Consider the following 16248-nt stretch of genomic DNA (forward strand, 5'->3'; position numbering starts at 1 on the left):
CTGAAGAACAGAAGAGTTTCTGGTTCATTAGAGGAATGTCTGTTCAGCGTGAATCTAATACTTGATAGCACTGTGGCCAGAACTCTGAGCCAGAATAAATACATTACATTTGGTGTTTCTTTCATTCTTGAACTATGGCCCTAGTTTGTGAAAAAATTAGCTATTCAAAGAATGAAATATTAAGTCACCATAAGTGAAAGCTGTAACACTGAGGTGGAGTGAAGCCATCAGAAGTTCTCTCTGTCGCAGGTGAGAAGGTAAGAGAAAGGCAGCTTTCCTCAGCTTTATCTTTTTATGGCCCAAACAAGTAAAGTCTGTCAGATTCTGCTGACTCTCTGATCAGGCCTGAGGTGCTCGGGTGTGATGACAACAAGTATTAGTCATGATCACAATGTTATTTGTCCTGTAGATACAGCTGGGTTTTGTACTTGGATAATGAGTGTCTCAACAGGGAAAGTTTGGGCATTCTTCACAGACGCAGCAGGAAAGAGGGTAAAGATCTCTCCTTGTCTGGTTCTGCTGAATCAGAGTCACAGCAACACCAGAATACAGGAATTGTTCCTCAGCAACACTCCCAAGGAGACAGGACGGAAAGAAGGAAAGAAGCAGAGCTGTGGGTTTGAGAGAGCAGCCTGCAGCTCCGTGAACCGCCCTGCAATTCAGTTGCTCTCCTGCGCTTTGTGTTGCCCTGGGAGGTGTTTCCTGACAGCATAGTGCTAGCCAACAGCAGTGAAATTCCACCCTGACTTCAACAGAGGGTAAAAGTGTTTCAGTCCTAACCAAAGCACTGCTGGGTTTTCTATTAAAAACACCCCCAAACGGCTGTGAGTTATGCCCAATAAGTTTAATCATTGATGAAACCATAGCAAGTGACAACTACAAAATACAAAGCAGACACGAAAAGTGATGGCATAAAAGTGGGAAGGAATAGTGTCTGCGACGAAAAATGAAAGCAAAACACACTTAACAGAGGATATGGGTTCAGATATAACACACACGGTCACATACAACACCGCATTAGTAACAGCACACACAGATACTCATTATACTGGGGATTTTCACAGTTCTCCACTTCATCCCAGATGACAAGTAAATTGATGTTTTTACTCTCTTACATAAATTCTTGTGCACACAACATCATCGGCACCAAAGGTCTGGAAAAGAAATAGAAATCAATCAGAAGAGATGGAACCAGCAAACATTTAACACCATTTTTTAATGTTATTTTTACTATAGTAGCTAGTTCTACAGCAGAAATACATTTTCCTATGTCTTTTGACAGATGAGAGTAAAGAAAGGAGTCATTTTGGAAGGCGAATGCAATGTAAGTGACCTTCTTTCCAAGGCACAATGAATTTTGTCAGAATGATACATGATGCAGAAATTCCCTTTTTCTAGAGTTTCTTGGCATGCATTTATAAATAAACATGAGAAAAGAAAGAGAATTTGGAATGTACTGTTGTTATATTTAGAAACATTTGCAGCACTTTGAACTGGAAATGCTGAGGGGGGAATTCAGATGGCATGTTCAAAAAGGTATTCTTTGATATTTGCAGGTATAAAACAGAGGAGTTCAAATGAAGTCAGTGTGAAGACCAGAAGTATGTATACCTATAACCTGTAAACATAATGCTGCTGCAAGATGTTAACACACCATGCTGGGATACCAAAACCTTCTCTCCCAAGCTGTAATGTGGGCAGTGTCAACCACAACCTTCTTTCAGGATACTGTGATGTTCACCAGTGAATTGCTTAACTATGAGAAGGGTCTGAAATGAGGACACATAATGGAGAAAAATGTAGTGGAGAGAGAACTCATTTCACATGACTAAACGCCTATGAGATCTCACAAACGTTTGATCACTAAACATCTGAAAGTCACTGACTGACTACGGACTAGTCCTATTATCATGCTATTTCTTATACCAGATTCAGTACCTCAGAGTACCTTAATTTTCCAAATACTTAGAGTTGCTGTTATACAATGGTATGCCATTGACTGAAACAGAGTTTCAGATATGCATCTGAAAGCCTGTGGGCTTTAAATCGCTCTGTAGTTCTGCATTTAAAAGGCAATACTACCACAGCAATATTGCAGTACAGATTATCAGGACATTTACACAGGACAGTGATTGTCTGAGAAAGCCACCTAAGCCCCAAAGTGTTTGTAAGTAATTTCAGGTCTGGCAGGCTAAAATCTGAGCAAGCCATTAAACATGAAGGAAATAATGGGTCCGAGAGTGAGGAAATACTGACTGCAGAAAACTTCATGTTCGGCTACACTGACAGACAGTTTTGAGCTCACCACTAACAAGTTGTGAGGTGGGATGTTTGGCTGTAATAACTGCCAAGGTCTCACTGAAAAATACAGTTAAGACCTACCCCAGTGTGTTATGAAAATTCAGCTGGACTTCATTTGTTTTAATGCTTTCTACGCCTGTTTTGGCCAACATCTCTTTGAAAGGACTTGGCTTTAAAACTGACTCTGTCTTACATTTTGTTCACTTTATTGAGGAGGAAAGTCTGTTAGTATTTTGGAGATATAGGCATTGTTTTGCATATAAAGAGCTTATCATATTAATCTTTATATACGTTTTTAGCATACACATGAAAATGTCTGAAAATTAATTTTAAAGGATACAGATAGTTCTTCATTGCCCACAGCACCAGCTGCAAATATCCTTACTATGGCTTCCTTCAACATTTCCAAAATTATACACAAAGGCAAAATTATTTCGGCAGGAGCTTTGCCAGAGAAAGCAAGTCAGAGTCAAGACCATCCAAGGCTTGATGTTGTCTGTGGAGACTGGGAGGTCACTGTGACAAGGATTGTCTTTCTATGGTACATTCAGGCATTGCTAAGCACGGTGAGGTTTGCGTCCCCCGCTGCTATTTCAACACAAATCATAAATAATAGTAAAACAGCCTTTGTGTAGTGTTCTTCAAGAGCTGGCACAGCCCCAGTCTGACAGTTGGAGCTGCACAGCTATGCAGCCACATCTTGTGATGTGAGTGGGTGCCACATCAGCCAGTTCTAATGAGAAAGGCTGCAGCAGAAGTTTGCCAAAAGTCTTGTAACCTCCCTAGTAAATTTATGCCTATGAAATTATGTCTATGAAATTAAGAGACCAACTCCTTCCCCTAAAGCTGTGCAACAGCAGTTATTCTCACAACAGGTCAGCAGTTGTATTGAGAGGGAACACTGCAGGGAAGAGTAGATTGAAATAGGTGTGATTCATACTGCATGTCTGTCCTAGGTTGCCACTGAATGTCTGAGTGTTCAAAATTCTGTCCAGTGTCCAGTTCTGAGACTGTGTTCTTGCGCAGAGCTTGCTCCTAAGACATCATTGTAGTCTGATTGGCCAGACTTGCCAGACCCACAGGAGGGAGTGTGAAAATAAAGATACAAATTTGTGGAGGAAGAAAAAAGAAATAGCAACTTTCTGGGAAAGCTCAGTAGTATGGGTGCATCCAGAATGCACTGCAGAGGCAGAAACTCCACTGTATGTACACACAGACTGACTGTTCTGCACTCACAGAGTCACAACTTGACACGCTTGAGACAAAGTGCACTGGCTGTTTGTATTGTACTTCTAACATCCACCTCCAGCTGGATTTCTGGACTCTTGAAAAATCTCAGGCAAAGGACTGCATTCAAATTGCTCTGTCAGGATAAAAATTAAGTGCAGAAAACATGGATGTACCCGGGAAACCCAAATACTAAGAGCAGTCTTAGTCTGTTGCTATACACAAGGATTGTCATTCTCTGCAACACACCAGTCTCGCAGTCTGGAAAACCACTATAATTTAACGCAATCGTATCTTTAAAACTAGATTGTAAAGAGATAAAATTCATGCAAAGCCCAATTACAATTACTCTGGAGTACCATGTAGCCACCAGGCACTTTTCAAAGAGCCAGGCATCCTTTCCTTGAAGATGGACTTCATCCAAGGAAACCCAGCTTAGGTTATGTGGCCTCTGACCTGTTTCAGGAATAAGATGCATTTTTTAGCCCTTAGATTTTATACCTTATACCCATTCAGATGATTAGTGACCTAATTCCATACTGAAGCACATAAATAAATGGCTTTGATGATTCTCATGGTTATGTACATGGTTTAAATGTGGATTTATGTAAAAGGTATTTCCCTATCTTATTGTAACTTACTAGCATTGTTGATGAAACTCCACTAAATGTTGCTAAACAAAGCAGAGAGGAGTGTGTTCAAACTTGCTGCATTCCTTTTCTTGTGGTTACTCACAGAAACATCTAATGTACAGCTAGGCCCAAGCTCAGGGAAAGGTCCAAATCAAAAGGCTGTTACTCCTCTATCCTTCACACTTAAATCTTTGTATCCAGGGGTAGGATCAAGCAGCTTAGTGTCTATTGTTCTAATTCAAGATTGGAAAGAAGTGATAGTTCCTCTCAGAACAAGCAGACTTTAAAGATTTCCATGACCCAAAGGAGCAGAACATCCTAATAAAAAGAAAGACAGTGAGCAATCCTGGCTATTTGGTGGTGAAGTTTCACCAGAGCAACTAAAAAAAAGTGCAACACTATTAAACTGTGATTCAAATCTAAGGAGAAGATGCAGGATTTTCAAACACCACCTTCTCATCAACTTGCAAAGGTTCCACTTACCTTACAAAATGCTACAAGGCGGGGCTTCTGTCTAAATCTAAAATAGGATTTTAAATGTGCAATGACTGCCAATTACAGAATTGTTTTCTTCACTTAGCTTGTCATAATCTGTAGCTAAGAGTCCAAAAGCACACTGCAAGCAAAGCCCTGCACGGGGGGATAATCCAATAAATTGACCTCTCTCGGTTCACTCAAAATCTGATGACCACTGACATCATTAGAGATTAAAAGACAATTACAGGGCAGTAATATATTACTGTATGAGTAAACCTGCTTTTTGAAGGCCGCCTTTATAAACATTTGCCAAGGAGCCTTTGTGATAAGTGCCTTGTAATAAGCACACAGTATAATTAGGAAGACTGTCATTGAAACAATCACTTGGGAAAGATCACTTCTGCCAATGTATGCAAATGTCCCCTGTTATCTGCTCATGACTGACCAACCTGGAGACGCAACTTGCAAAAGGAAGACATAATACATCAGCAAACAAATGGAGAAGAGGAGATATTACTTAAATGAATCCTCAGAAAAGGCTTTGTGCACATGCAAACTTCCACGTTATCCAGAATAAATACATAAATCTTCACCATAAAGGCATACTGCGTATTTCCTTTCTCCTCCTGACTCCCATAATGTTTTATGAAAGAGCTTGATCATTATGGGGCTGTAGTCACAGAATGTGCAGCCCCCACTTTCAAACTTGGATATTAATAGCAAATCACCCGATATAAAACCTCACTTTCTGCAGGATATCAATCGACAGGACCATGCAAAATTTATCGCGGTACCTAAATGTTGGTATTTGTGTTTGAGAACTGCTATATTATACAGTTTCCTTGGAGTCATGCCACAAATGAATGACAGAGGTAAGAACATGAGGAAATGGTATCTCCCAGGAGTAGTCTTGAAAGCCAGTACACAGCAAACATCTAAGCTACAACTGATATTATAAGAGGCTATAAACAGGATCACAGAATCAGATACATCCAAGATGCAAATGCTTTGGCTTCTTTCTCTGATTATATGTTTGGGATGTGACCCAGACTAGTGAGCAGGGTCTGCAGATCCCTAAGCCCCCTTGTAAATCTGCTTGTGGCAAATATTAAATTAAAGCATTAGGTCCATGCAACACATACGTACGCATTATTACAGGCTCCTGAACTTTTATCAATGCTGCTTTAATGAGGTATGCGGCAACCCCCCCACCGACCTCAGTATGAGTAGACGCTCCTTTTGATAACTGATTTTATTTAAGATCACTCTCCAAAAACTATAGAAAAGTTAAACACTTTGGTAGTTTAACTTTGTTCAATACAAGGCTTAGGCACATCACAAATCTCAGCATTCAGCTGCAAAGTATCTCTCCAAATCTGCACTGACCCTTCTAACCTACCATGTTTAATTTTAGAAGCCAGCAATATAATTTAAAAAATGTTCACTCATTCATCCAGGCTCCACAGTTCACCAGTTTTAATCAACAACGGCATGATTTTTCTGGGGAGGGAATGTAGAATAGAAACCATGCTTGAACCCCCCTTAATGTTCTGATCTTTGACCCTTGCTATAATTGATTCTGAGAACCCCTGTGTGATACATGAACTGTGTAAAATGTGGTCTGAGGCTGTTTTTAAAGCCCCTCTTCAGTAATCATCCACTTTAAAATGTTTGTGTGTTACAGATTAAACTAAAATCTATAGAGGCGTAAGCAGCTATGAAAGCAGCAATGCAGATAAAGTTTGAATAGAAATGTTTCTCCTTTGAATAGCTAACATTTGGAAGAAGCATCCTTTAACTTTGTAAGAGCAGACCTTTTGTTCTTCTGACTTACACAAGTGATTGATAGCTCATTAATGTCCCTGACACAAACACACAACGACAGCAAAAACATTAAAAAGTATAAAAGAAAAGGGAAGAAAAAGCATATTAGAATAGACTTAATCCCAGATCTTACTTTTCAGACAAGTAAAGGAAATATATGTTTTTGTGTTATATTCCAATCTTGATTGTTCAAGTGCTAATTGAATGTAAAGCTGTAAATACAGATATTCTGACTCTCTGTATGCATTACAGTTTTAAAGTACAATACAATATAATCTAAAGATACAGTCAAGACAAACAAATGTGAAATTTGCTGGTGATCTATCCTTTTCACCCTCTCTTGTTTGCATATTCCATGTAATTTTTTTTATCTACATCATCCAGTACTCCTAAAAATGCAGCACTGAAAACCCAAGCAAGTGCATCACGTGAGATTAGAATAAAGAGCACTGATTAAAGTAGTTGCAATGTTCTAACACATTCACAGCACCTTTTTTATAAAGCAGAGCTTATCCTTCTTCCCTTACTCAGCTAAAAGGACTCTTTTTCTAACAGGACTTTAGACCTACATCTGCCATTGTACCAGTCAAATATTATTTATGTAATAATAAGGGTAATCTCATTCTCCATGCTGCAAAGAGCTGAGGAGAACTAAAGGCAAACTTAACTGGTACCTGAAGGTAAAGAAAACCTTTGCTAACTAAATAGTTTGTTCCCAGCATCTGTGTACCAGAGGACATGATGTGACATGGAAGACCATCATATTGCTCCAAGGGAATATCTTTGAAGAACATAAGGAATTCTTCTGCCAGGATGCAAGAAAGATTGATAATTGTACAGTAATATGGTTTCTATTTTAGCTCTGTGGTAGTCATGACAATTCAACACTGATTTTTTTTTATTATATATGATAATAAATGTATTTTATTTAACATGCGGTGTTGGGGAGAAAAATATATCCTTCCACTAGGAAAATGTCATAATCTAATGGATCCCCTAAGCAATGCAGCATATTAGATCAAAATTACGTGGCAAAGCTCCAACATGTATGCAGCCAGTATTAGCAGAATAGAACTCATTCCTTACCCCCTGCCTGTTGCCCCAAGCCTTCTTTCCATTCATGCCTCAGTCTAACAGTTTACATTCCTTCTTGCAACTTTTTCCAAATGGGGTATGAGTTTTCTTGATTTCTTCTGCAAATGCATGTAATAGCTAAGAAAGAGACTCAAGATTTCTGGAAAGATTTCTTTGGGTAGAGAAACAGGAGCAGAGACTGTGAGTAAAAATATCAGCCTTACAGAGTTCCTAAACTGCTACATCACAGGCTCTGCCCCATAAAAGACAGCTTCCCAGCTGCAGACACCTAAAAGTTCACAAGAATGTGGTTTCCTTCTGCTTTTTTAAGGCGCTCTGCCAGAATGTGGAAATAGGAAAAGCTTACCAAAGCACATCAGAAAGAGTAAAGGAAGACAAAATGTTTCTTAGGTAAGTAGGGAGGTTTGAGAAGTGTGAAGATGGGAATCGTTAAATGTTTGAAGTTACATGGGCAGTAAAACTGAATGAGTTTCAGGTCCTAAAGAACCCTAACAAAACTGGAAGGATGGAAGAAGAAAGAAAGGATAAGACAAAGAAAGATCTCTTCTTCTCACTGTGATCTTAGTTTTGAAGAAGTAAGTGGGGGTACGCAGACTCAGATCCAAGGAAAATTTCCAAGCATAAGATAATCAAAGTTGAATCTTTCTTCACTGGAACGATGAAGAACCTAAACACAGTTGAGAGGAAAGACAGATCAAAAGGTATCACAGGGTCGTCTCACTAAGAGCCTACTTTGCTCCCTCGTATCGTTGAGGAACACACCTCAGCCAGTCCCTTCAGGTAGCTTGGCTTTTAAACCCCAAATAATGGTCTGGAGGGAATATTCTGGGTTCTAAAATTAGGGACCACAGACAAGAAAATGTAGCTTCCCTTACTCTCTTCTGTCTTCCTCCAAACAGTATAACCCTTTGCTGCTTGGCTCCCAAAAGGGTTCATTTTGGCCACCTTTACTTCTCCAAAGGACCAGAGGCCTCATGCTCACCACCATTACTCTTAGAAACACCTAATTGCTGAGCTTTAGGGTGACAGAAGACACTGAACATGTTGACCCATGTATTTAAAAGATTTGTACATGCAGTCCTCTCAAATGTCATGAGGGGCTTGAAAATCTTTGTCCTGAGGACCAAGTAGCGTCCTAATATTTAATAAAGCAAAAGAGGCCATTATGCTCCAGAAAAGAGGTAGGAGAATGGAACTGCATATCATATTAAATAGTAAAAGAGAGAGAGAATGTATCTGGATCACTTGGAAGCAAGCACTATGTTTTCATAATAGCTACAGTAAAATCGTGCATTGCAACAAATGAACACAGTCCCAACTTGCAGGAGAGGGAAGAGGATCAGTCTGGGAAATCAGAAACCAGGAAAATTACTGGGGATCATGATCTGCTGAGCATGAGTTCCAAAGAAGAGTTAACAAAGTCTTTTCATATAAATCAGAGTAATTTCAGATAAGAGTAGGGAGATAAAGTCACCACTACACCAGGTGGTAGTGTGTTTGCTAGCAAAACAGTGCGTGCAGTTCTGGTGTTCATAGTCTAGAAAGGAAATTGATAAATTGGATGGCGTTATAGAAGCACTGAAAGAATGATCCAAGGAAAGCTTGCTTTATATTGAAGGGCTCAAGGTCTTCCAATGATTTAACTTAACAACAAGTAGGTTCTTCCAAGAGGTGGCTTGATCAGCGCTGTTATGAGAAGTATTTGCAATAACAAACTTTAGGCATATTATTTAGGTTCTTTTATACACTGTGTGTAAAGACTGGAAGTTGAATGTAGACATATACAGATTAGAAATAATGTGTATATTTTAATGGCAAGGAAATTAACCAGTAAAACAACTTACCAAAAGTTGTGATTGAGTTCCTACAAATGTCAATATTTTAACAAGAAGTTTTTCTGATTTCTATCCTAATTTGAAAAATAATTAATTGAGAAAAGCTCAACAGACTGTATTACACAAGAAAAAGGGTTAGATGGCTTTATAACCTTCGAATCACTCTGGTTTCCTAACCAACCTCATTCTTCTTTCCCAGCTGGGTAAGTTCACATTGCTGATTGCAGGAGGCAACTGTATTATGACTGGCTTTCTTGCTTTGCTTGGAACAGTTCACTTTGTTTAACAGCTGCCTCATTTGTTTGTTGCTTAAATAATAAACTACAGAAATGTATTGCTAGGAAGTTGGAAAAATTATAGTTGAGAATATATTTTGTCCACTGCATTATATATAAAGATGTGAAGCAGAGATCAAAGTACTTTGCCTCCTAAAGTTTTTTGACAGTATAAAGAATTTCAGTGGTTGAGTCAAAAGAAATTATCCAGAACCACAGTATTCATTCAATAGAAACCAATGTGATTTCACTAGCAGCATACACCTCCTCGTAAGGGGTGGGTGAACAGTTCCAAGATGTCTGGAATAATACTAACACCTTAAAGGCTTTTTGTTTATACTTGGTTAGGTTTGGGTCCTGGTTTTGTTTCAGATGCAATCTTAAAAACAGAGCTCCAACTGCTTTAGAGAAACACTGGGGAAGTTGTTTGTTTTTTAAAGTGCAGAGGTTTAGTTAGTGTGATAATTTGAAATAAAACCTCCCTGCTTTGATGTTTTCTTACCCGTCACTCCAGCAGCATGTCTTCCGTGCCCAAACTGATGAGGCGTAACAGTCCAATCAACTATTTATCCAGAATTCACTAGTAAGAACATGTGCAATAAAATGATTCTGAACTCAAGCTGAACTGTGCTGCTTGTAACTCAGAGAAACTGTGTCTTTATCCAGTTCTGGATATTGTTTCATTAATATAGAGGGACTACTGAGGAAAGATTCAGTGAAGAGAACTCAACTTTAATAGAAATAAGTACAATATAAATAAATAAACTGCACATGATTCATGGTGTAAATGGTGAGGCAGTTGCAGAAGTGCTGGTCAGAATGCCTACAGTAACCCTGCTGCCATATGGAAGGTCACACAGGAGTGAGGGGATGTTGGCTGACAGCAAACATGCAAATCAGTGTATTTCTGAGAAACACATGAAAGTGGATTCAGAGATGATCAAGGAATTGGGGAAGGTGGCAGAGATGGGGGAGGAATTATATGTTCTTCAAAGACAGAACGAGATTAGAGCATGCTGACAACATGCCACATCTCTCCTGCTACACACCATGTGATTATGTATAAGAAGCAATGTATTATGCACATGCCTAAATAAGAAAGTTCTCCAGAAATGAGGTCAAATGCCTTGATCTCACTTTCATCAGAGAAAATTTGCAATAAATCAAGCAAATTCTTTGGTGGTGGTGTGAATTTACAGAGCAGAAGTGGCCCACTTGTAATTATTCTACCAGTAACAGTATGGCAAAAGTTATAGCAATAAAATGCAACAAAGAACCTGCATATATCTTCATTTGTTCTTAACCCCCCCCCCAAACATTTAAAAAGAAAGAAAAAAAGTGATGTATGAATTGTACTGTAGAGGATTATGAAAATGGTAGTTCCGGATGGATTTAAGTAAGGAAAAATAGTAAGTCATACTACATGGTAACAAAAACCTATTAATATGGTGCATATATTGGGTGGGTTCAAGGTTCTTACCAAAATCAGCTCATCATTAGCTAATTCTCGAGTCCAGTATGTTTTGGGGCCATCTCCCTCAATAAGAGTTTGTTTGCAATAGATCTTGTTTTCATTCTCCCAAGTGGCCAAACTCTGCAGGCAAAAAAACCATTAGGAATAACATTAATTATATTCCCCAGCAGCATGAGGCACAGAGACAACAATGAGTAGTAGTGAGAATAATTGCTGCAGTAAAGGAGCAACACATAGACAGATAAAGGCAATGGGAAAAAGACATCAATGGAAAGTGGTGAAATCAAAATTATATTAACAACAAAGTAATTGTAAATGTGCCTTTTCAGTGTAAATCCTCATTTGTTTCCAAATTAAAAAGCCACCCAGTTTTCATGAAATGCTTGATGTTCAAAAGTGTAATTTAGAAACATGTGATAATGTAGTGTCTACATTCCCAAGCATCTTTGTACACATGTGGCTTGATCTGACATGTTATTTATCACTACAGAGTCCCCTTAGTGTAAAAGCATCAAGAATCGTATGTATCATTTTGTGGTCATAAATAATGCAGTATTTGTCACTTACAACCCTTCATGCTATATGGCACTGTGCCAAGTTAACTGTATATTAAACACTTAACTGTCTGAACAAACTAGAATAAATCACAACTGAATTAAAGAAACTTTGTTAGAGCTCTAGTGTTTTAAGGTTGTGAGTCTGGAGATAGATTGAAATACCCTTGGGCATTTTTCAAAGCACTTCAGTAATGACTATGAAACCACGGAAAAATAAAATACATAAAAGAACCCCAGGATTTTGTTCAGCTTCCACTAGCAGGCAAGCCCTGACTCTGTTGCTTTTCATTCTATCACTGAACTATTATTCTACATTGCAATGGAACAGCTGTGCAGAAGGATGCCCTGTAATGAATGTGCAAGTAATCGCTTTATAACTAGCACATGGGAGACATTCATTAGTCTGTGATTATATACATATACGTGTGTGTGTGCATATGTATGCATAAATTCAAGTTAATACTTCCCAGACTTTCCAAGGGAAAAAAAAACTTTACTTTGATTTAAAATTAGCTGTTTACTTTATAAATATTGTTTCAAAACAATAGGTCTTTTAAGCCAACAAGCCATCTTAAATAGCAGTTATAGAAGCTATGCCTTGCAGTTCCACTACATATGACTCGCTCTTTGTCTGTATGAACAATGGATCAAGTTAGCTGGCAGAACAAAACCCTCCACCCCATAAAGTGTATCAAAATCTATCACCAGTCAGCAATTTTGCCAGATATTGCAAATTACATTCTGAAGTATTATTTTATTATCTGTCAGTTTCTGCTCTGTGGCCACATCTTGGTTATATACACACAGCGGTACAACTTATTCCTGAGAGTGGACTATAAATAATTTCACAACACATGGAAAAAATTTACTACTTCACAAAACACGTTTCTTTCAGATTTTTCCAACTTTCATAGCTTACAGACGTAATTATGGTTTTTCCATCTGCAGCAATAAATCCTTCTCTAGAAAGCGGGTCACATTTATTGTATATGCATTATGCATGAAGACACTAAAATACTGCTTTTGCCAAACAAGATAAATTAACAAAGCCAGCAACATTTCCTGAGCAAACTGTTAAATATACGATAACTCATCCTAGAGATCAAGAGAATGTTCTAAATGTTCACTGACTCCCAGAATCTGCCTCCCTTTTTCATAAATTTAAATTCACAGTAATTGCACTGGAGATAGTAAGTTCTGAATTTTTAGTGGTGCAAATAGCCTCAGAAGCTGGCCCAAGAATTAGCAGAGATCATATTTTGGAAAGCTGATTATGTCACCATCATAGGCTACTTTTAAAACTGTACTCTAATTTGGGACTACATTCTGATACTTCTTTTATAACTGTTATATATATACTTGTAAGTGTGAAAGTAAAGTGTCTGAGGAAAGGATAACTAAGCCATGCCTTTGATAACTTTTTTCAAAAGATAGCTATGATCACAGTCCAGTTCTCCAATACCCCAGATCCCACATATCTACACCAGCGAGAAGCTGGTGTTAGATGCTGCTGACTTAGAGCCCCCTCCACAGCCATAAAAGTGGTTACAAAAGTAGAGGAGCAAGGGCTCGACAGAATCAAGCCCAAAACATTCCAGTGAACGCCCTCTAATGCACTTCTGCTCAAGGAGATGGTGTAATTATGGCTGGTATAACACTAGCTGAAGGTCTGTCTTACACTGTTAAAGACTTATCTGATCAGCAAACTGGAGACATGCACTTGCAAAGGCATGAAAGAGGATTTCAGCCCCAAACTACCAACAGGCTGCAAGCTGATTCAATTTAGGACAAAAGTTATGTCAGGTTTGTGCACTAAATCCTGACTCTTGAGGTCTCTCTTGCTCCACGGTTGCCCGTGTTCCCGTCAGGGACAAAGGCTGGGGAGAGCCTCCACTGCAGCTGAGGTCTCCAGGGGAGAGGGAAGCAAAAAGAGCTGAACAAAACCCTGCCACCGGAGGAGCCGGCAAGCAGGTACTTGAACTCTGCCTTTGGGACCTGCCATGCTCCGTTACCTTCAGATTTCAGTTTTACCCTGCAAGAGGCAGAATGTTGGACGAGGGAGAAGAGGAACGGCAACGACCGAGAACCTCCAAAGAGTGTTTCTGGGAAGAAGAGGGTGGAGGGCAGCAATGCCACTATTTGGGGACACTGGCAGCAGATGTGTTTGTTCAATCTAAAAAGGACTTGATAGCACACACACATGCACACATGCCCCAGCTCTCCTCCTACCCTGCACTTTCGTCCATCCACCGTCTCCTCCTCAAAGCTCTCCCCGATTTTGAAGTTGATCTCAGTGGTGCGGACAGTGGTGGAAGTTTTGATGTAGAACTGGTCCCCGTCCTGGCGGATCTCCACGTGGGGTTTGGAGGCGGCAGCCACCGCCACCTTCCTGAGCATGGCATTGACACCTGGGCGAAGCGGGGAGGAAGCAGAGCTTGAAGTCGCCAGCCGTGCCCGGGGCTGAGCTCGTCCAGCACCACGCGGATGGAGCGGGGGCGAGAGGCCGGCGGTGCCCGCAGCGGCGGCGCGGCCCCGGGGCACGGCGCACAGCCCTCCGGCCCCCGGGGCTCCGCGCTGCCCGGCGCGGCAGGGAGCTGCACTGAAGGCAAACGCGGGGCAAGGAACCAAACCCCCGTGGCAGGAGCCGCCAGGCCGGCGGCAGCCCGGATCCCCGCGGCAGGACCACCAGCGTCCGCAGGTGAGGCTCTGACCGTGCCGTGCCTGCCGTCGCCCCTCCCCGGGCAGGGCTCTCGGCTTTCCCCGGCACGGAGCTCTCCCGGGTGCCTGCCCCGGCAGGCACCGGGTACCGGAGCGCGGCTCCGGCTGCAGCTCCCCCGCGTCCCGTCCCCCTCCCCGCGGGACACAGCCCCGGGCTGCCCGCTGCCGGGCTCCCCCGCGCCTCACCCAGCGCCTTGAGAAGCTCGTCGAAATTCTCGCTGCTCCTCATCTTCCAAGTGCCGGCGAAGTTGGGCATGGCGGGGCGGGCGCTGCAGACGGCGGCGGGGACGCGGCGCTGCTGCTCTCTCTCAGGCTCCGGCACCTTGTGAGCTGGGCGGGCCGCCGCGGCGGCGGGGAGAGCGGGTCACACCCCCCGGCCCCCCACCCCTTCCCCGGGGCCAGCATCACGCCGCCAGACAGCCGCCCCCCGGCCCAGCCATCCATCCATCTGTCCATCCGTCCATCCAACCGTCCATCCGTCCTTCCAGTCCTTCATCCATCAATCCCTGCCGGCCTGCCTTGCAGCCTACCAGCTGCCTCCTGGGGCTTCCCGGAAAGGAGAGCCTGATTGTCACTTGTCCCACAGCTAGGGTGGACATTGAGGACTTGAGGAAAGGCCACAGAGGCAGGCAGGGAAGGGAGAGGGCAAACCAAATAAGAGCAGCCTGTCTGGGCTCACGCTGGATTGATCCCCACCGCAGCGGGGCCGAGGCACCCTCACCCCCAGTAATATGCGACACCCTCACCCCCAGCTCCCCAACACACAGGCCTCCCAGCCTGGTGAGCTGCACACCAACCAACCTGCTCCAGCCAGGCTAATCTGGATGACCACCCAGCCAAAGAGGTGCCAGCAAGCACAGCCCTTCCCATGGCAGGAGACTGTTGTAGGGAAGCTGTCACTGCCCCCCGATCCAAGGCCTTCCCTCTGAGAAGGGTGAAGGACAAAGACATATACAATGTCTATACCATTCCCCAGGCACAGCCACACAGTCCCGCGTTGCTCTATGGTGCTTTTGGCAGTTGGAGGATATAGCTGTGGAGCCGGAAGATATTCCTGCTGCATCCAAAGAAGCAGTGCCCATGGCGGTCACAAGTTTTTATGGAGAAGCACATGAAGCTATTTCACACTTATTTAAATTAACATCAGTGTGCAAAAGATTTGAGCACCACTCTCTGCCTCTCAGACTTTCCACTACCATTTCCATCATCTTTGCTTTGAATCCCCCAGTTTCAGGTCAGAGATGCTAGACTAAAGTTCCTTATTGCAGCTGATTTATCCACATGATTAAGGGGAACAGAATTTGATGGGTTAAGGCATATGGAGTTTTTCTGCTGCTGTTGTGCATAAGGAAATACTCAAAACATTCAGAGGTCTGTGATTTCCCACTCAGAACAGAGCCAGATGTATTTTAATTATAGGAAAACCTTTGCTGAGCCAGCTTCATGGTACATTCACAACCATTCTTCACTTGTTAGACTCACTCTGTAAAATGAACAAGTCGGTTACTTGAGGTATGTATAAAATGTGTTCAGTCCTGGAAAACGTATAGAACTGGGAGTTACCTTAGCCACTTGTTAGGTATGACTCTCTACTTTCTATATGCTGAAATTTGCTCTCATTTCTTATTGCAGGAAGAATTTTACCTGAGTAAGAACCATAGAGCAGAACCAAATATTTGTCTGTTGATAGTCTTTTTCTACTGACTTTTTTTTCTGTCTTTTCAGAAGCACACCCTGGAGACCTGGCATAGTTCTCTAACTGAATATTTTGATGGAAAATGTGTTTTTTTGCAGGAAATGAAAATTTCAATGAGGAATATCTGTTTTCAATAA

At 41.6% G+C, this 16248-nt stretch overlaps 1 protein-coding gene across 1 annotated transcript; it reads right to left on the reverse strand.

The window, feature by feature from the left end:
* Positions 1-825: 825 nt before the first annotated feature.
* Positions 826-14731, reverse strand: CRABP1 (cellular retinoic acid binding protein 1). The gene is made up of 4 exons (XM_063346459.1): positions 14602-14731; positions 13927-14105; positions 11147-11260; positions 826-1154 (listed from the first exon to the last, which is right to left on the reverse strand). Exons 1-4 carry the CDS (start codon positions 14669-14671, stop codon positions 1104-1106), a joined length of 414 nt encoding a protein of 137 aa, XP_063202529.1. The 5' UTR covers positions 14672-14731; the 3' UTR covers positions 826-1103.
* Between the last annotated feature and the right edge of the window lie 1517 nt (positions 14732-16248).

This window comes from Chroicocephalus ridibundus, chromosome 9 (genome assembly GCF_963924245.1).
Source record: "Chroicocephalus ridibundus chromosome 9, bChrRid1.1, whole genome shotgun sequence".
Classification (NCBI taxonomy): domain Eukaryota; kingdom Metazoa; phylum Chordata; class Aves; order Charadriiformes; family Laridae; genus Chroicocephalus; species Chroicocephalus ridibundus.